General features: G+C 48.1%; 1 protein-coding gene across 3 annotated transcripts; it reads right to left on the reverse strand.

The window, feature by feature from the left end:
• Positions 1 to 542: 542 nt before the first annotated feature.
• Positions 543 to 18,228, reverse strand: TMEM41A (transmembrane protein 41A). Of its 3 annotated transcripts, none has more exons than XR_005585057.1 (6): positions 17,956 to 18,222; positions 7,821 to 7,974; positions 6,172 to 6,333; positions 3,416 to 3,554; positions 1,969 to 2,530; positions 543 to 831 (listed from the first exon to the last, which is right to left on the reverse strand). XR_005585057.1 is itself a non-coding variant. In XM_039489831.1 (6 exons), the coding sequence occupies exons 1-5, from the start codon at positions 18,057 to 18,059 to the stop codon at positions 2,307 to 2,309; spliced, it is 783 nt and encodes a 260-aa protein (XP_039345765.1). In that variant the 5' UTR covers positions 18,060 to 18,228; the 3' UTR covers positions 543 to 831; positions 2,299 to 2,306. The 3 variants fall into 3 exon arrangements, 2 of the variants coding, with proteins under 2 accessions (XP_039345765.1, XP_039345764.1); XM_039489831.1 differs by having other exon boundaries at positions 2,299 to 2,530; positions 17,956 to 18,228; XM_039489830.1 differs by having other exon boundaries at positions 543 to 2,530.
• Between the last annotated feature and the right edge of the window lie 3,215 nt (positions 18,229 to 21,443).

Raw genomic sequence — 21,443 nt, forward strand, 5'->3', positions numbered from 1 at the left:
GCACTCACCACAACTCCCAGACTGAGAGACTAGCCCCACAGCAGTGAACTCTGAATCCAGCAGGCCCTAGCCTCAGGGGAATTTCAGCATGCTTAGTTCTTCCAGAAAACATTTTAAACTGGGAAAGACACTGCAAGGTCGGATGATAGCACATCCCGTGCCAGGGGATACGGATACACCACTGCAGGGCATCGGAGTGCAGCAGGAATGCCAAGCAAAGGCTACAAACAAGTGAACTTTATGCTCTGGATGTTTCCCTGACCATACTGATCATCTCTCATCACCAGTTGCCATTACCAGCAAGTTTCCAGCCAATGGCAGTGAAGAGTGGTTAGCAGCAACTTCCGGCTCACTGGGCAAAGCAAACTTGGTCTCAGGGCAGTGCCTTACAGACAGCCACTTTGCTAAGGCTTCCTGGAATGGGCTTGGACACTGAGCTACCCTCCCCAGGTGAAAGAGGGATCTCTTAGCTCTGAGGGGGCCGCTTGCTGCCAGACACCTTTGCACGCATGAAATTCGCTTAATTTAACAAACTCACTCTGTAAAGTTTCACCACCGTTTATTTGAGACACAGTAATTTACATGTAAACACAAACGCCTGGTTGGTAAGGCACTTGGTGTGAGACCAGGCAAGGACACAAATCACCACTCAGATGGGCTCCAGCAGCCAGGCATTTCTGAGCTGTGTTTCCTTCAATCTTCTTGCCTAAGGAGCAGCTGATTCATAATGCGCCCCAGGCAGTATCTGCCACAGGCACAGATGCAGCCTCACTGCAGAGAAGTCCATCCCTCAGTATGAGACCTTGTCAGCAGGACACAGCTCCTGAAAAGCTAAACACAGACAGAAAGATTTGCTATTTCCCCAAACACATGGATGGCACAAGTGATGCTGAGACCGATCCCCTGGAGATGCTGCTGCTGCTGGGTTTCCTCTGTTCAAAAATAGGCAGGTAAAAGGCACAGGGCTTGGCTGTGAAGTGACCAGGTTTAGTGCTGGTTTCCTGCATTTAGAAACTATACTCCAATAAACCCAGAAGCACTGGCTCCAGGTCAGACAGGCTGGATAACCAAGTGAAGCTACCTCTGGAGCTGTGTATCCATTTTCTCAAGCAGGCAGTCTCTTCCCATGCACAGAATTGCACACATGGCCTAGGGCATTATGGAAGCAGCAGGTGGTTTTGTATCTTCTGCTGAAATACTGGGGATTTATTGGCCACTGCTGGAGGCAGGCTACAGGGGACGAGGATGCAATGGGCTGCCCTGGGACGGGAAGTACAGCTATTCCCATTCCTTAGGAAGCACTAAAAGAATGACATTGAAGAATACAGCAAGGGGGGGGCAGATTCTAAGGTGGGAAACATGCAGCCACTGAAGTGAGCTGCAGAGCAATAAGCAATCACAGGAAAGGATCTGGTGGGGTGGGGCTGAGGTGTGCCTAGAAGTCTCTGTGCCAGAAGGCAAGGAGCAGGCCAGCTGTGCATGCAGCAAGGGCACTTGTGCTCTCCTGAATCCAGCACAACAGGAACCATGACCCTTGTGAGTTGTGTGAGCCAAGCAAGGGGAAGTCTGGCTTGGGCTCCAGCACAATAATGGATCCTCCCCAATAAACCCCTGGGCACAATCACCCTGGCAGGGGGCCTGTTAACCCTCAACCCTGTAGCATTAGCTCAGCTCTAGTGAAAGCCCCAGTGCACAGCACATGGAGACGGGGAAGGAAGGAGGCAGTGACATGCTGTAGCCCTGCAGGAGGCCTTGTCTGAACAGACCTGAACTCCGTGTGCCAGGGCAAGCAGAGCTGCTTTCACTGGGCGGGCAGGCACACAGGTGGCTCATTTATCACAGCCAGCCCAGTTCTCACCCTGCACTACTCTCTACCACCACCACCACCTTAAACCAACTGCCTTATGAATGGCAGTTACCTAGCGGTACCTGCCAACACTTCAGAGAGCCCAAGGGCACTGGACATACTTGGCAAATCTCCGTGGAGGCCAGGAGCTCCAGCATGGCACTAAATGTGGCACCAATTCACCAGGGTCAGAAAATGGACCCGCAGATTTTTCCGAAGCCCACTGGCAGCTCCTCAGTGACCCAGACATTCACATTTATACAAGCACCATTTAAAATAAGACCATCACGTCTCCTCCTAGATTTAAAAAGATTTAAGAACTGCAGTTGTCCTCTGCCCTAGCTTGTGCAGAGAAGAGGCAGTGCAGGCAGCAACTTAAAACATCATCTGGTTGCTGATGATTGCACCATCCCCATAAATAAACAATCAGACATTCTGAACAGCTGCTGCACCCAGTCCATCATGTGCTCTTTTTGCCATTGAGCAGGCGAATGCTCTGGTCCTTTTCATCCAATTTCAGGTGTGTCCGGCTGAATTGCTTAATCAGGGTCCCTGGTATCAACGCCACCATGGCTATGGCCAGTAGCTTAAGTAACGTGCCCCAGGAGAAAATGGCATCCAGGGAGGTGATCTGCGAGAGGATGGCACCCGTCTGCACACAAATGAAGTTATAGGGGATCAGACCTGGAAGAGTCAGAAGGAGAAGCCTGTTACTAGTCAACCATCTCTAGTGCCCTGGTGCGTCTTCAGGATGGCTCCGCTAGACACCCACAGATCCGTACTGCTCAGAGATGGCATGCAGGGTACAGTGTAACACACTGGTCAAAGGTCACATCTTCCCTGCAGCCAAGTGTGCTGACAAAGCTGAGAGCTGCACATAGTGGAATACAGCTCAGTGCCCCTGGAAGGGTCACTTTCGTTTGCTAGCGCTACAGGGGACTAACCACTGTGAAGGAGGAAACAGGGACATAAGCAATGCCCCCCTCTGCCCCTCCATCTTGGGGAAGCCTTTCTGGACAGGCTGCGCCCACAGCCTCATCTAACACAGCCGAGGTCCTGTCACTGAGAATGCTCCACTCCCAGCTCCTGACACAGCCAAGTGGCCAACCTGGCTGCAGCAGTGCAGTAGGCAATCTGCATCATATACGCTGTACAGCACCTGGACGAGAGGACAGCACACATGGGGCTGGGGCCAGGGGTGAGTTTCTGCAGGGCCATTGTGTGGGTTTGTGCAAACAGGGGAGATTGTAGAAAACACTTGGGTTGGACAGTTGAGCCACAATGTCATCTCCCAGCACTCATTAAAAACCAATGGGCATCGGGACACCCGACGACAGGAACAGCCATTTCACCCTGGGAAGAGGTTACAATGTAAAGGCACGGACAGTAGTGAATCAGGAAACTAACACAGCCAAGTAACTGTTGCTGTGGGACCTTTAACGCTGAAATTCTTCAAGTGTAGCATGGTACGTTCTCAGGCTTGCTGGGTTCTAACAGCAAGAAAGAGTATGTTGGGTTTGATCCCTTCCTGAACACAGAGCCTGCTCGCCCCCAGCCCCAGCTCCTTACCGATAAGGACGGAGAAGAAGAACTGAGAAACCGGGATGTTCAGGATCGGAGATGCCAGGTTCAGAAACCAGTTTGGGGTCATGGGGAAAAGTCTCAGAAACAACAAGAAGAAAAATAAGCAGCTCCTGTTCTCCTCCACCTGCCATTGGACAAGAGAAACCAGGTCAGCACTAAAAAAACAGAGGTACTTGGCACACCCAAAACAAACAAACATTTTTATTTAAGCATGAGCTCTTGAGCTACTTCTCACTCTTGACACAGATACACAGAAAGAACACACACACAGGAAGATATAATACAAGAGAAGAAGAAATGAGCCAAGGAGACTGTATGAGAGCAGTGCAGAGAAATATGACTGAGATAGTACATGGTAAGAAAAAGGAAAAAACTTGAGATACTAAAAATAAGATTAAATTATTTAGTAATGAGATTAACACAAACAAATTACCAATTAATTTATTTTATTTATTAAGTTCTTATCTTGCTAATCACTTTCTATGGGCCATCTTCCTTAAGTTTTTTCTCTTTTTTTTTCCTCCCTCACTCTAAATTCTAAAGACTCCTCCTGTTCTCATGCGCTCTGCTCCCTTTCATGCCTATCTATGTGTATGCCTATCTGTCTTTTGTGTGTCTTCTCTGTGTGTATCCCCATTGTCTGTGTTAAAGAACAATGCGCTCAATCTTAAAACTTTTAGTTCACCAAACTGTAGTCTTTTTTTTTTTTTGCGGATACCTGTTTTTTTGTTGCTACCCTGAAACAGGTCAGCACTGCCACTGCCCGTTACTGGCCAACTACTGCAGAGCCAAGACACCCAGTCTGACACAAGCACAGGGTCAGGGCGTCATTTCAATAAGCCACAAAGTAACATCAGCCCAGAATCAAAGCAAACCAGAGTAGCTTAGTACCACGGTACCCACATGCACCAGGATCAGCTGCACCCAGTGAAAGTACACGCTAAGCTGGGGCGTGAAAGACCAGTGGAAAAGGGGGCCATCACTGACGGACAGACATGATCTAAACAAACACTTACACAAGGGGCAGCTGCATTCCCTGCATCTTACTCTGCTTTCCAGCAGCGCCATTCCATAGTGACAACTAGTTCCCACGGTCACTATGATGGGCAGTCCTTACAATTAAAAAGGCAGCCGGGTCACAGTGTGGAAGGGAAGGGTGAACATGCAACCTTAGCCCTGTCCCTTAGCATCAACTTAACAGTGTAAGTGCACCTTTTGCTGTGTCCAGGCAGCAGCACTGGGAGAAAGCAGTGGGATGTGATCAGCCAGACATTCTCCACACCCTCGGGGCTTGCTCCTGCCAACACTTACCTGACTGACTCTACTCCCGCTAGGAAACGCTCTGCCTAAGAGCGGTGTTTTCAGGCTTGGGCCCTTGGTAACACGGCTGTCTGGAGTGTTCCCAGTGCTGTACATGGTCACTGATCAATTCTAACAGCACAATACAGCCTAAGGGAGGCATTGCACTTAGTGGCCAGACTTTGGAGGGGTTAAAAAGGACAAAAAAAGGCCACAGCAAACCCCTCCTTCCTGTACCAGGCACCTGCTGCCCCATTCCCCTTGGTGCCTATCAACCCCCTTAGGCACTCGTCAGCTTGGCCAGCCACTACCCCATGCTCTGCTGACTCTTGGTGCTGCAGGCTAAGGAGGCACTGACATTCCTGTGCAGACCCCTCAGGGCACAGTTCAAAGTAGCATTGGTCTCTCACCCCCCCCCCCCCCCCGGCTGACACTCAGCCTCCAAGCTGCATTCTCCATAGTATTATTCTGCAGTTAAAACCGGTCTAAAGCTGCTGTGCAGCAAATGTCTTCAATCAACCTACAGGCTCTGCTCTATTTAACAGACACAAGGCTAAGAGAGCTGGCTTAAAGCAGCTTCCAGCCCTTGTAATGCCTTAGATCATTTTAAGGGTTTGTATCGATTTAAACTGCAAAACAAGAGCGGCCTCCCCATATGCTCCCAGAGAGTCCTAGCAGGGGATGGCAGGTGGGCTGGACAGCAGGCATGGACAGGTGGTCCCTGGGCCAGAGCTGATTTTTAAATGTAAATACGGGAACTGAATCTACGAAAAGTTTCTGTTTGCAGAATTTAGCCATTATTGCTCGAGAGCTCAGAGTCCCCCACCCTTCCTAAGAGTCCACTGCATTTTATTCCTGCCAGCTGTACTGGTCAAGCAGGGTTACAGCAGAACGAACTAGTATCTTCCTGGGCATCAAAGTTACTTCCCAAGTTCCAGCTAGTTCCACCTGCCTTCAAAGAGGTTGCTAAGGCATCTCTGAGGGCCCAGTATGGCCTGCTGGTGACGATGCATGAGAAAGCAGAGCCCAGCTCGACTCTCAGAGCCCAGGGTGTGTTTACATTTGAAAGGAGCAGAGAGAGACTGACACACAAACACGGAACCCCCTAGGGTCACTCTTCCAATTCCTTTTCAAAGCAAACTGGGCTGAGGCTAGAGGGCACTACCAGGCAGGAGTATCAGTCACATCCAAGGGATAACTGCTGTGGTTAGTTCTCCCTCTGAAAAGCCCATGCTGCTTACTTTCTGGGTCCACTGGACTGATTCCAAAGCCAGAAGGACAACAACAGCCATGGTGGTAGGACACAGGAAACTAAAGAACCATAAATGCAGGCCCTGGGCTAAAAAGGGGCTGTAGGATCACGGCTCAACTCTGCTCCAGTCAGCCCGGGGGGTTTGTCCCCATGCCCTGAGCAGAGGGGCTAGCAGCAGGGATCTCTTTACCTTTCTTTGCAGCATGGCCACTTTATCAGGAAACCAGTAGACTACAAACTGTTTCCCAAAGGCCCTGGAGAGCAGGTAGCAGCAGGTGGCACCCACAGAAGTCAAAGCAGAGCACAGCAAGAGCCCCATCCATGGTCCAAACAGAGCCCCTGCGAGGATGTTCTGGTAGAACAAAAGCAAGGAGTGAGACTTTATGAATAAGAGACTGGACAAAAGCGTTCAGCAACGTGTACACAATCACAGCCAGCCCAACCCTCCTCTGGCCACATGGGTGGTTTGATGGGGACCCGGCCATCCCCTTTGCTCCCACAGGGACACAGCTTCACTGCCTGTCCTGGACTTTCTGTATTAAAGCTCCAGAGAGAGGATCTCCCATCCAGACAAGGCAGAGAGTTTGGAACAACTGACACTGTCCCCAAAGAGAGCTCTGTCACCTTTGCACAAGATGCCAGGCACATCTGGGGCAGGGAACCACCTAGCTCAGTTGTGGCCTCCGAGCGCCACCATAACACAAATGGTTAAAACCCACAGCTCATTCTAGAAGTTACACCAGTGCAGGAGAGCAGCGTCTGAACTGACCAGGGCAGTCTCAGTCCTTGAGTCAGGGAGCTCAGCTGCCTTATGGAGGAGACTCACTCAGTTCCTCCCTGGGCCCCTGAATTCCAGGGTTTGAAAGGCGCCTGGCTCAGGTGACCTAAAGCATTTGCACAGTGCAGCCAGCATCTTAGCAGAGGTTGTCTCATGGACACCTCCCTTCCCATTTGTGATCAGGCAATAGGCCCAGGCCAACTACCACCTCTGCTGGCGTGGAATGGTAATAGCATGGGAATATTCAGAACTTATCTAAAGCTATTCAAGGTGGCAGAAACCAGGGTGAACCAGAACCATGTACATCAAGTAAAGTGCTTGAGCACCGCACAACAGTCTGATTGAAAACCAGCTCTACCCAAACTCAACCAGGCGCACAGTAAGTGGGTTACTAACAGCTCGCCTCATGTAATCATTGGGTGGGATCCTACAGAGACTGGACCTCAGCCCAAGGCTGTTCAATATTAATATTTTATCAACAATTTAGAGATGAATATAGAGTCACTGTAGATATTGTATATGGAAAAACTGGTTGTTTAGTAAATAATGAGGAGGGCACGGGTGGCAGGGGTCATACAGAGCCAACAGGATCACTCAGTAAATTGGGCGCGATCAGAAACCATGCTTTTGAATATGGCCAAACGTAAGATCACATCTATAAACAAAGAATGTCAGTCACATGGCACGTGGGACCGTAGCATGAAAGCAGTGACTCTGAATAGGACTTAGATGTCATTAAACTGAACATGAGCTTCCAGTGCGAGGTACCCCTTGGAGGTATAACCAGGTGGATAGAAAGGAGCAGGGATGAGCTTCTCCCCATAGCGTTGTCACTAAACCTTGATGGTTCGCTCCCCCCTGTGCAATGCATTTCTCAAACTCCCAGGGAGGAGTCCTGTTCACCTGGAAACAAGATGATAGGCCAGGACAGGAGGTTAAGTGGTGACCCCAGTCAACGAGAGAGCCCAGTGAATGGGCTAAGATCCCACGGCAAATCCCAGCATTGGAAAGCCTGGTGAAGGAAAAGGAACAGAGTGCTAGAGAGCTGAGCGGGTGCATACCAGAAAGCTGGAGCCAGGGATGGCGAAGGACTGCTTGTAGAGGTAGGCAGCACAGAACAGCAGCAGCACATAGCTCTGGTGCTCTTGCTTATAATACTGTAGAAACTCTGCAAGCTCTCGCAGCTCCTCCAAGTCTGATGGGAACTTGAGTGACCTGAGAAGGAAGAGGGAGACCCAACTAAAATGATAAATCCTTGACACGTCAAGCGCCTCTCAGACATATTCCGCACACATTAACAAACAGACAGCCAAGGTCAAATATCTTCACCACCTTTTACAAATGGGGAAACTGAGGCAGGGTAAGTTACTTCAGGTCAGAGGAACTCTGTGGCAAACTGTCTAGTGACCTAAGTTCCCTCTAAGCTGTGTGGCCACTCAGCAGGCTATAAAGATCCATGCAGGCGTGCAGCCACAGGGGCCTGGAGAGGTGAGAGGTAGGGGGTGAGCAGGGAGGGGAGCAAGTTGGGGCGTGCAGGGCTGCTGGCAGGGAGAGGCACCTCTCCCCCAGCCCCAGCCCCGGGGCTGCTGCAGTGAGAGAGGGCTGGGGGGAGTCCTCTCTCCCCACTGCAGCCCCAGGGCAGCCTGTACCCCAAACCCCTCATCCCTGGACCCACCCCAGAGCCCCAGCACCAGCTGAAGCCCTCACCCCAAGCCTCTGCCCCAGCCCCGAGCCCCTCACCCCCCACCATCTGCCCCAGCCCTGAGCCCCCTCCTGCACCTCAAATCCCTCATCGCCAGCCCCACCCTAGAGCCTACACCCCCAGCCAGAGCCCTCATGCCCCTGTACCTCATGCCCAACCCTCTGCCCTAGCCCTGAGCCCTTTCCACACCCAAACCCTTCATCTCTGGCCCCACCCCAGAGCCTGCACCCCAACCCTGATCTCCCTCCCATTCTCCAAACCCTTTGGCCCCACCCCCGCCACAATCACCTCCATATTGGTGCATATAAAATTAAATCCGCACATGGATATAAAAAAATTAGAGGGAACATTGCTAGTGACTCAAGGACATTCTCATTTGAGCTCTAGAGTTCCTAGGAAATCCACCAGCAGGCTTTACACCAACATAGGCCTTTTCTAAATGTGAACAGCAATGCTATATTGCAGACCAAGCTCCTGCTTTACCTATGCAGTGCACTCACTTGGCTTGACAAACATTTCCATAACCGATCTTTGGTATTGCTCAGTGGACCCAGCCAGCCTGCATAGAACAAGCTGAAAGAGTCAGAACAAGAGAGCTTTCCCTACCTGGTCTTCAGCAAACTGAAAATTAACAGTACTGTTTGCATCCAGCCTGGAGCATTCATTGCCTACCCTGAAGCAGGATTGAAAATAGCATCCAGGGCAACACTAGATGGGACTGGAGCCAGTGCACAGATCACCATGCTGGTGTTGGAGACACCAGTGCCAGGATCTCTTGGTCATCATGGCACGGACTATCCCAGGTTGCTGCTGGCCTGACTCATACCACTGGTTGCACTCTGGATCCGGTGTTTGGGCTGAGTATGGACGTATGACAACTGGAGATTTTACCCATGGCAGGGACCCACTGTTGCCTCCAGCGATTTGAGGTTGGGGCTAGGCACTTTGATAATAATAATAATAATAATAATAGGAGATATACCAATCTCCTAGAACTGGAAGGGACCTTGAAAGGTCATTGAGTCCAGCCCCCTGCCTTCACTAGCAGGACCAATTTTTGCCCCAGATCCCTAAGTGGCCTCCTCAAGGATTGAACTCACAACCCTGGGTTTAGCAGGCCAATGCTCAAACCACTGAGCTATCCCTCCCCCTCATGATGGCCCTTCCTCAGAGATTAATTGGACCTGGTCATTTCTTGAGGAAGAATATTGTTCACACCATTCTGCTGGTTGAATAGTACTGTATGATGATCTTCTACCTTCCACTACTGGTTAAGTGCCATGTGCATTTTCCTTATTAGCTTCCACCTCACAGGCCATCATGGTTTACATCTTTCCTCTGGCAACTAATGGAGAAAGCTCAAGTGGCAGAAATGTCACACTGAATTGGACAAATTGCTTCATAACACATCTTGAAATCTCATGCTGTGGGTGTGCAAAAGTTTCTTTGCTTCCACCACTGTATCCACTAAGGGTATGTCTACACTACCCACTGGATCAGTGGGCAGCGATCGGTCCAGCAGGGGTCGATTTATCGTGTCTAGACTAGACCCAATAAATCAACTCCCAAGTGCTCCCCCATCAACTCCTGTACTCCACCGGCACGAGAGGCGCAGGCAGAGTCGACAGGGGAGTGGCAGCAGTTGACTTACCGCAGTGAGTAGGTTTAAGTACATCAACTTCAACTACATTATTCATGTAGCTGAAGGTGCCTAACTTAGATCGATCCCCCCCAGTGTAGACCAGGTCTAAGTCTCAATCAGATGATTTATGCTGATGAATGAACGAATAGGAAACAGCTGTTATCCAGTAAGCAACAAAACTCCAACACACCAAGCAGATTCCAATGGAACCACCTGCTTCTGTGGCTGCAGAGTGATTTCTGGAGAGTTCAAACACTGATTGTCTCAGTTGGATGTTATAGACTCAGACTTTAAGGTCAGAAGCAGAGCCCGGAGCTGGAGCACGGACCAGTAGGTTTTTGCCTGGAGCTGGAGCGGAGCAATTCAAATATTTGATTGCTCCAAATCCCTGGTCAGACGGGACCATTATGATCTTCTAGTCTGACCTCCTGCACAACGCAGGCCACAATCTCACCCACCCACTCCTGTAACAAATCCATACCTACGTCTGAGCTACTGAAGTCCTCAACTTGTGCTTTAAAGACTTCAAGGTGCAGAGAATCCTCCAGCAAGTGACATGGGCCCCAGGATGCAGAGGAAGGCCCCCAGGGCCTCTGCCAATCTGCCCTGGAAGAAAATTCCTTCCCGACCCCAAATATGGCAATCAACTAAATCCTAAACATGTGGGCAAGACTCACCAGCCAGACACCCAAGAAAGGGTGGGATCTAAGTTATTACAAAGAATTCTATCTGGTGTCCCATCACAGGCCATTGGGCATATTTATCGCTGATAGTCAAAGATCAATTAATTGCCAAAATTAGGCTATCCCATCATACCATCCCCTCCATAAACTTATCAAGCTTAGTCTTGAAGTCAGATACGTCTTTTGCCTCCACTGCTCCCCTTGGAAGGCTGTTCCAGAACTTCACTCCTCTGATTGTTCGAAACCTTCGTCTAATTTCAAGTCTAAACTTCCTGATGGCCAGTTTATATCCATTTGTTCTTGCATCCACATTGGTACTGAGCTTAAATAACTCCTCTCCCTCCCTGGTATTTATTCCTCTGATATATTTATAGAGAGCAATCATATCTCCCCTCAGCCTTCTTTTGGTTAGGCTAAACAAGCCAAGCTCTTTGAGTCTCCTTTCATAAGACAGGTTTTCCATTCCTTGGATCATTATAGTAGCCCTTCTCTGTACCTGTTCCAGTTTGAATTCATCCTTCTTAAACAAGGGAGACCAGAACTGCACACAATATTCCAGATGAGGTCTCACCAGTGCCTTGTATAACAGTACTAACACCTCCTTATCTCTACTGGAAATACCTCGCCTGATGCATCCCAAGACTGCATTAGCTTTTTTTTATAGCCATATTGCATTGGCGGCTCATAGTCATCCTGTGATCAACCAATACTCTGAGGTCCTTCTCCTCCTCTGTTGCTTCCAAGTTATGCGTCCCCAGTTTAATAACAAGAATTTTTGTTATAAACCCTAAATGCATGACCTTCACTTTTCACTATTAAATTTCATCCTATTACTATTACTCCAGTTTACAAGGTCATCCAGATCTTCCTGTAGGATATCCTGGTCTCTCTCTGTATTGGCAACACCTCCCAGCTTCGTGTCATCTGCAAACTTTATTAGCACATTCCCACTTTTTGTGCCAAGGTCAGTAATAAAAAGATTAAATAAGACTGGTCCCAAAACCGATCCCTGAGGAACTCCACTAGTAATCTCCTTCCAGCCTGACAGTTCACCTTTCAGTATGACCCTTTGTAGTCTCCTCTTTAACCAGTTCCTTATCCACCTTTCAGTTTTCATATTGACCCCATCTTTTCCAATTTAGTCAATAATTCCTCATGTGGAACCAAATCAAATGCCTTACTGAAATTGAAGTAAATTAGATCCACTGTGTTTCCTTTGTCTAAAAAATCTGTTACCTTCTCAAAGAAGGAGATCAGGTTGGTTTGGCACAATCTACCTTTTATAAAACCATGTTGTATTTGTCCCAGTTACCATTGACCTCAATGTCTTTAACTACATTCTCCTTCAAAAATTTTTTCCAAAGACCTTGCATACTACAGATGTCAAACTAACAGGTCTGTACTTACCTAGATCCTCTTTTTTTTTTCTTTCCTTTCTTAAAAATAGGAACTGTGACAGCAATTCTCCAGTCATATGGTACAACCCCTGCGTTTACAGATTCACTAAATTCTTGCTAATGGGCTTGCAATTTCATGTGCCAGTTCCTTTAATATTCTTGAATGAAGATTACCTGGGCCCCCCGATTTAGTCCCATTAAGCTGTTTGAGTTTGGCTTCTATCTTGGATGTGGTAATATCTACCTCCATATCCTCATTCCCATTTGTCATCCTACCATTATCCCAAAGCTCCTCATTAAAGACTGAGGCAAAGTATTTGTTTAGATATTGGGCCATGCCTCAGATTATCCTTAACCTCCACTCCATCCTCAGTGTTTAGCGGTCCCACTTCTTCTTTCTTTGTTTTCTTCTTATTTATATGGCTCTAGAACCTTTTTCTATTGGTTTTAATTCCCTTTGCAAGGTCCAGCTCTAAATGGCTTTTGGCCTTTCTCACTTTATCCCTACATGTTCTGACCTCAATAAGATAACTTTCCTTGCTGATCTCTCCCATCTTCCACTCCCTGTAGGCGTTCTGCTTTTTCTTAATCACCTCTCTGAGATGCTTACTCATGCAGCTTGGTCTACAATGTTAAGACAGCCACACTCATTCCAGTCCAAGGGCTGTTGGTATCACTGTGTTCCACAATCTACTCCACATGGACTCCTCCTGAGGGTCGAAATGACAGTCTGGACCTATACATTGAATGCTTCCGCCGACGTGCACAGAAATTGTGGAAAAACAACATCGCTTGCCTCACAACCTAAGTCATGCAGAACGCAATGCCATCTACAGCCTCAGAAACCATCCTGACATTATAATCAAAGAGGCTGATAAAGGAGGTGCTGTTGTCATCATGAACAGGTCTGACTACCAAAAGGAGGCCGCCAGACAACTCTCCAATACCAAATTCTATAGGCTACTTCCCTCAGATCCCACTGAGGAATACACTAAGAAACTGCACCATCTACTCAGGACACTCCCTACACTAACACCGGAACAAATCAACATACCCTTAGAGCCCCGACCAGGGTTATTCTATCTACTACCCAAGATCCACAAACCCGGAAATCCTGGACGCCCCATCATCTCAGGCATTGGAACTCTCACTGAAGGACTGTCTGGATATGTAGACACTCTACTCAGACCCTATGTTACCACCACTCCCAGCTATCTCCGTGACACCACTGATTTCCTGAGGAAACTACAATGCATTGGTGACCTTCCAGAAAACACCATCCTAGCCACCATGGATGTAGAGGCTCTCTACACAAACATCCCACACACTGATGGAATACAAGCTGTCAGGAACAGTATCCCTGATGATGCCACAGCACAACTGGTTGCTGAGCTCTGTGCCTTTATCCTCACACACAACTATTTCAAATTTAATGACAATATATATCTCCAGATCAGTGGCACCGCTATGGGCACCCGCATGGCCCCACAATATGCCAATATTTTTATGGCTGACCTGGAACAACGCTTCCTCAGCTCCCGTCCACTCACGCCCCTTCTCTACCTACGCTACATTGATGACATCTTCATCATCTGGACCCATGGGAAGGAGACTCTGGAAAAATTCCACCACGATTTCAACAGCTTCCACCCCTCCATCAACCTCAGCCTGGACCAATCTACACGGGAGGTCCACTTCCTAGACACCACGGTGCAAATAAGTGATGGTCACATTACCACCACCCTATACCGAAAACCTACCGACCGCTATGCCTACCTTCATGCCTCCAGCTTCCATCCTGGACACACCACAAGATCCATTGTCTACAGCCAAGCACTGAGGTACAACCGTATCTGCTCTAACCCCGCAGACAGAGACCAACACCTAGAAAATCTCCACTAAGCATTCTCAAGACTACAGTACCCACACGAGGAAATAAGGAAACAGATCAGCAGAGCCAGACGTGTACCCAGAAGCCTCCTACTGCAAGACAAACCCAAGAAAAACCAACAGGACTCCACTGGCCATCACATACAGTCCCCAGCTAAAACCCCTCCAAAGCATCATCAGGGATCTACAACCCATCCTGGACAATGATCCCACACTTTCACAGACCTTGGGTGGCAGGCCAGTCCTCGCCCACAGACAACCTGCCAACCTGAAGCATATTCTCACCAGCAACTGCACACCGCACCATAGTAACTCTAGCTCAGGAACCAATCCAGGCAACAAACCTCGATGCCAACTCTGCCCACATATCTACACCAGCAACACCATCACAGGACCTAACCAGATCAGCCACACCATCACCGGTTCATTCACCTGCACGTCCACCAATGTAATATATGCCATCATATGCCAGCAATGCCCCTCTGCTATGTACATCAGCCAAACTGGACAGTCTCTAAGGAAAAGGATAAATGGACACAAATCAGATATTAGGAATGGCAATATACAAAAACCTGTAGGAGAACACTTCAACCTCCCTGGCCACACAATAGCAGATCTTAAGGTGGCCATCCTGCAGCAAAAAAACTTCAGGACCAGACTTCAAAGAGAAAGTGCTGAGCTCCAGTTCATCTGCAAATTTGACACCATCAGCTCAGGATTAAACAAAGACTGTGAATGGCTTGCCAACTACAGAACCAGTTTCTCCTCCCTTGGTTTTCACACCTCAACTGCTAGAACAGGGCCTCATCCTCCCTGATTGATCTAACCTCATTATCTCTAGCTTGCTTCTTGCTTGCTTATATATACCTGCCCCTGGAAATTTCCACTACTTGCATCCGAAGAAGTGGGTATTCACCCACGAAAGCTCATGCTGCAAAACGTCTGTTAGTCTATAAGGTGCCACAGGATTCTTTGCTGCTTCTTTGGACTAGCAACCGACCTAACTGGGGAAGACCAGCAGGTGACACTTGTCCATTGTTGTCTGAAACACCCATAAAATGCAACACAGTTAAAGAGACAGTGCATCTACTATCACGGTCATCACAGTGCGTATAGGAAACAAATTATTGTCAACCATACAAAACCTGCATGGTTATCAGGATTTGTTCCATCTTGGGGAAACTCTGTTACAGAGAAAGATAAAATGAGCTTAACAGATAGACACCCATTCTTAGATATCATGGCCTGAATCCTGTTTCAGAGCCTCATGTTGACCTGGCTGACATAGTCGATTTAATTTTGAGGAGGGGCGGGGGGTTGTTTGTTTGGTTCTTTTAAATATTTCATTGAACTATTTTAAAAAACTTGAATGTTTAACTAAATTCAAAAATTCATATGTTTGTTTTGTTAAAATATTATGTGTTTGCTGTTGAAGAAAAAAAATCCAGAATCCATAACGTTGCTGTTTTAGTTAAATACAACAATTTAAATATCTGTCTGGTGATGTTCTCCTCCTAATACAGCATGGCAAGAAAATCCTCCAAATATTAATGATTAACCTGTTGAACTGGAGATAATTCACCTGCCAATGACTTCATAAATATCTGCTTCAATTACCTTCGGTAAATGAAATAACCAAACAATCATTTTCTGATATAGCTGTAAAACTAATATGAAAAGTTTTCAAAATAAATCACTTTTAAAATGTATAGTGGGTACCTTCTAAAAATGAAATCTACATCTATCTCTGAGTTGTGAAGACTATGTATTAAGGTTAGAACCAACAAGAATGCACTTTTATGTAGAAATCCATGATTAAATTGAGTCTTCCTAACTAGTGATTTAAATCAAATTGATTTAAATCAAAATCACCCTGCTCAAAGGAGTTTTCACTGTGTGCACACACATGTTTTTCACTTGCCATGCTCCACAACAGCATTCTACCTTTGACAGTCAGAGACCCCTTATTAGCAAAACAACATTAAAGCTAAAAAGAGTCACTGGTCAGTACAAGTCATCTGGTTTCATCCCTGGCAGCAAGGCTTGAGCAGGTCTTCAACAGGGTCAGATCCTCAGCTGGTATGAATTGTTCTTGTTCCATTGACCTCAGTGGAGCTATGACAGTTTGCACCAGCTGAGGTTCTGCCCCAAAGAGCACAGGGGCCTGGAGAACAAACTCAGGTAACACATAGCAAATGGTATGTTAGAATCCACAGTTAAGTGATGCAGTGAGAGCTGGTACCTGTGGATAGGGTAGGCTGTTACTTGCTTTTACTTGTTTTCTGGGTGATAATTCCTGGTTTTAGGGCAACAATGGGCTCAAAGCTGGCCAAACCTTTGTTAGGCAGAGCTAAAAATCAAAAGGAATCCCAACTAGAGATGGATGGCATGTGTTTAGGCTTTTGTGCTTGCTGTAAAAACAAGTAGTTTGACTGAGAGTTACGTGGCCTTGGACCTGCCTACTTGAGCAGTCACTTTCCCAGGACCATAGTGCCACAGTGCAGAGAAGCAGAAGGCCCTTTGTTTCAGAGGAGACACGAGTGGGGTATTCTCTATGAGGGTCCTCCGCTTTGGAATTTACTCTTCCCAGGTGTCATATGGTCCAAATGTGTTCCCTTCAGTGCACACTCCACAGCCCCTCCTTTTACAGGCGCTTTTGGAAAGGGGGACACTACCTGAGGGCTGCTGTTGGGGGATGTAGCAGTCTTACACCAACGGAAAAACCTCTTCTGCAGGTGTAGGTTGCATCTATGCTATGGGGTTATGCCGGCATAGTTACAGCAACCTAGCTATGCAGGCAGAGTCTCTGTAGTCCAGACATACCAGTAGTCAGCTATTGCTGCTGCAAAATGGAATTTGCTGGAGCACTTGCCTTTTTGCTATTTGTTGTTTTAAAGAAGTATCAAGAACACCTACAGCTTTGGAGAGGGACCTCTCTTGCTACAATATAAATCAAAGGAATAAAAAACAAAACATCTTCCAAATCCTAGCAGTCAGGATAGGTGAAGGATATGTCAAGCCAAAGATGACTGGCACCAACGTCGTTAGTTTCAAAGCATCTCAAAGATCTGATTTCACTCTGACTTGCTATGGCTAAACATAGCTCAGAACATGCAACATCACATTTCTATGGATTTCACACCCTGCAAAGATCATCACATGGTGGGGATATTTTTAGGGTGCCACCCTATATTTACAGGCCAACAAAAATCCAATATTTCACCCATTCATCCTGAACGTCTCCCTCAGTCAAAATCAGACAGAAAAACCCTTGTGACTCTGGAATCATTTAAAATCTTTTCACACAGGGAAAAGAGGGCATGCACCTGAGAGCTGCCATTTCCCATTGCAAAATGTACACACATATTAGATTGCAACAGTCATTCTCCTCCGGGCTTTCCTCCAGGACACCCCAAGGCATCACAGCATTCCTGCAGCAAAGCACATTTCCCACCACGCTGCCATCCTGCAAATTCTGTCTGCGGGGGGACAGACGGACGAAGCGAGGGTCGAAGGCTTTCCTCGAAAGCGGCTCCAGGATGCTAGGACAGTGGGCTGCAGGTGTAGTAAAGCCCTTGGTGGCCCGGCCTGTTGGCCAACATGCTCCCGGACCCCAGACGTCCAGCACCCCGCCTGCAGGCCCGGCCCTGGGCTCCACACCATGGGCACTGGCAGCACCACGGGCCTGGGGAGCCAGCCCCCCTCCGCCGCCCACGGACGCTCGTGCCCAGCTCCGGTGACCCAGGGGTCCGGGCTCACAGCGAGAGCTGCGCCCTCAGGCGCACCCCAGGCCTGGCACGGGGGGGAGGAGCCGCTTTCCCGGGCCAGAGGGGACAGGACCGGAACCGAGCTGGGCTGGACCGGGCCTGGGCCGTCACCCACCTGCCGGCCCCGAGCGGGCCCCCCGGGCGCAGCCGCGCCGACAGCAGGTAGAGGCCGCAGGAAGCGGCTCCGAGCAGCACCAGGAAACCGCAGAGCCGCCGCATCCCGGCGCGGGAGCCGCGGAGCCAGGAGCGCAGGTACCGGCGGGCGGGCGGGCGATCACGTGACCGACCGGCGGCTGGCCCGACGAGGCCACGTGAGTGGAGCCACGTGACACGGGCCGGCTGCTGCCGCCGCTACTAACACGCGCGCCCGAGCGATTGGCTCCCGTGCGGCCCGAGGCCCCGCCCCGGGTATCCGCGGGGGTTCCGGGCCAGCGGGGCGGGGTCTCGTAGGTCTCCGGTCAGCGTGAGTCTGTGCGACGGCAGCAGCCCCCGGGAGGGGGCGGGCGGGGTGTGCGCGGGATTTTCCCTTCTGAGTGTCCTGCTCCGCACTGGCCTCATTGGCTCCCGCCTTGCTGAGTTCAGACCCGCTGGCCGCGGTCACTGGGAACTCCGGGCCTGCCCCACCCCCCGGCTCGCTGTCCGCCTCCTACGCGTATCTCCACCGCCATTAGCCCGGTTATTAATGACAGTGTTGACTAGCACCCGCCCCAGGGCTGACCCCGTGGGACCGCACGAGATAAGGCCTCCCACTTTGACAATGAACTTCTGCTAACTACTCTGGGCGCAGCCTTTCAACCCACCCTGCACCCACCTTTTAGTAAATTCATCTCTATCCTTTTCCCCAGTTTGTTTAAGAGAATGTCATGTGGGGCTGTGTCAAAAGCATTATCAAAATCAAGAGATCTCACATCTACGGCTTCCCTGCTATCAGTTAGGCCAGTAACCCTGTCAAAGAAGGAAATTAGGTTGGTTTGGCACGGTTTGTTCTTGATGAATCCATGCTGGCTATTCCTTATACCCCTCCAGGTGCTGACAAATTGTTTAATAATTAGTTCCAGTATCTTTCCAGACATCAAAGTTAGGCTGATTGACCTATAATTCCCTGGGTCCTCTTTGTTCCCCATTTTAAAGATAGGTACGTTTACTCTTCTCCAGTCTTCTGGGCCCTCACCCATCCTCCAAGAGTTCTCAAAGGTAATTGCTAATGGTTCCAAGATTAATTCAGCTAGTGTTTTAAGTACCATAGGATGAATTTAATCAGGCCCTGCCAACTTGAATACATCTAATTTATCTAATAGTCTTTAACCTGTTCTTTCCCTATTTTGGCTTTCATGTTTTCCCCCTTTTTAATATTAATTGAGTTGCATGCAGGGGCTGTCTCCTACTCTGTGTCTGTGCCAGGGCCTCATCTCAGTTGGGTATTTCTAGGGGCCACCGTAATACAAATAATAGTATAAAAAAGTACTGAGTACTTTTATAATGGTATAAAAAAGTACTTGAATTGGAGTCAGCAGCAAAGATGAGTTCTCAGTCCTTTTTGTATTGTTATTAGTATTATGGTAGACCCTAGAGAGCTCCAACTGAGATGAGGCCCCAGCACAGCCAGAGTAGGAGATAGTCACTGCACCAGAAAGTGTTGAACTTAAATAGGCCACATAGACGAAGAGTGAAAGAAAGGAAAGATTCTTATTCTCATTTTATGTTGGCCATAATAATTTGTTGTCGGCATGTGCCTGTGCTGCCGTTGTACCCCCAAACACTGCGACCCCCCAAGCTGCCAGAGAAACATTTCCTTTTTTCTGACATATATGGAATTTTTGCCCCGGGATGAACAATAGTCAGTCCTGTACTTACTATAGGTTTAAGGCTGAACATCTTTTGGGGGCTAGTAGAGAGAGCTTTAGTCCCAATTTCCCAGTGGTACACACACTTGCATCTCTCCCTAAAAGATCCTGGAATACTGGCCATTAAAATTACATTTCTATATATGGGAAAGCTATTTTATGTTATTTAGATGTCTACAACTGTATCAGTTATGATTTTTCTCTCCTGTGGAAGCCTTTAGAGTTGGATTCACACTGCTAAGGAAGCCTGGCTTTGCAGGCAGCAATATATAAAAAATAATTCCCAGAAAGTATTTAAAATAGTTTTACTGTACAATAGGTGTCTTGAACAAAGTACATGATGATGTGGTGCTGTATGAAGGTTTTATTGGCATGAGTCATGCAACGTTCCTGCCAGTAAAACCATTATATAAAGGATAGATAGATGTGTGCATGGCACTATATTATAGGAGACATTGGTAGTGACCTCTATATCAAGGTTATCTAGCACTTTCCATTGTAAGCCCTTATTATCAATTGCTTATAATTATTAAACAGTGGCTGAAATTTTCCATGATGGGCAGGACTGGATTACCCAATAGGCAGACTAAGCACGTGCTTAGGGCACCAGCAAAGCAGGGGTCACCAACAAAAAATGAGATTTAAAAAAAAAATTGATATTTGATATTTTTTAAAAAGCATCGAAGTAGTCATCATGAGCAGGGGCGGCTCTAGGAATTGCGCTGCCCCAAGCAGGGCGGTACGCCGCAGGGGGCGCTCTGGCGGTCGCCGGTCCCGCGGCTCCGGTGGACCTCCTGCCGCCGTGCCTGCGGAGGGTCCGCTGGTCCCGCGGCTCCGGTGGACCTCCCGCAGGCACGCCTGCGGATGCTCCACCAAAGCCGCAGGACCAGCGCATTCCCCCACAAGTCACTGCAGGAAGGGCATGCTAGGGGCAACCTATCTGGAGACTGCCAGGGACAGTTTGGAAGGAGACTTTGATAATACAGTGGAAGAGGGGGAATTTCAATGTGACTTAGCCGGAGAGTTAAGCGTCTAAGAGGAAAGTGCTGCAACTCTGGGAGCAAGGGGGAGACTATAGAGTAAGTGAATAGGATGACCGGCTGAGCAATTGCAGGAAGGGGTGTCAGATCATGTGGCAAGCTAATCTCCAGATGGACCAGTAGATGGCACCAGAGCCCTAAGAGCATACCTCACTACAGCCGGGTTTTGGCCTCAGGCTGAATTTGTATGCAAAGCTTCAGTAAAAATTCAATTCATTAAAAATTTCTGAGAACAAGGCAAGTGAAAAACGGGTAGATTTGCTAATATAAAATGTCCCATCTGTTTTTTTGAAGAGTCTCTCAGGTTTTGAGCTAGGGTTTGAAATTTGATACGGTCTTGTGGTCAGAGATTTGACTAAGTTATGAGCCACGGAATTTGGTTCTGGCCTCTTTCTAAACATTACTCACCATATGTGTTTACGGTAAAGTTGTCCTTCTGCATGAGGGTGCTTCATCTTGTGATTCTAAGGTTCCTTGCCTGATATCACTGTTTTAAAGAAATTTTTTCTTTAAGCTAACTGGTATAAAGTCCTAACTACCAAAATCACAAACCTGAAAACTTACTTTATGTAAAAAGGAATGTTTCACTTCTAAGTTGTTACTATCAGAATGAAAGTGACGATTACTACATATAATGCCAGTTATTTAGCTTTAATTTTTATTAGGTATGCGTATGCACATGTAGCAAATCATTGCTTTCAGTGGAAAGAAAAGTCCTA

Source organism: Mauremys reevesii, linkage group 9, assembly GCF_016161935.1.
Source record: "Mauremys reevesii isolate NIE-2019 linkage group 9, ASM1616193v1, whole genome shotgun sequence".
NCBI lineage: Eukaryota > Metazoa > Chordata > Testudines > Geoemydidae > Mauremys > Mauremys reevesii.

Coding starts and splice junctions, on each gene's coding strand:
- TMEM41A (XM_039489831.1), bottom strand. CDS start 18,059: ATGCGGCGGCTCTGCGGTTTCCTGGTGCTGCTCGGAGCCGCTTCCTGC. Junction 7,975..17,955: donor GGCCCGCTCGGGGCCGGCAG/GTGGGTGACGGC, acceptor CTTCCTTCTCAG/GTCACTCAAGTTCCCATCAG. Junction 6,334..7,820: donor TCCCTGGCTCCAGCTTTCTG/GTATGCACCCGC, acceptor TTGTTCTACCAG/AACATCCTCGCAGGGGCTCT.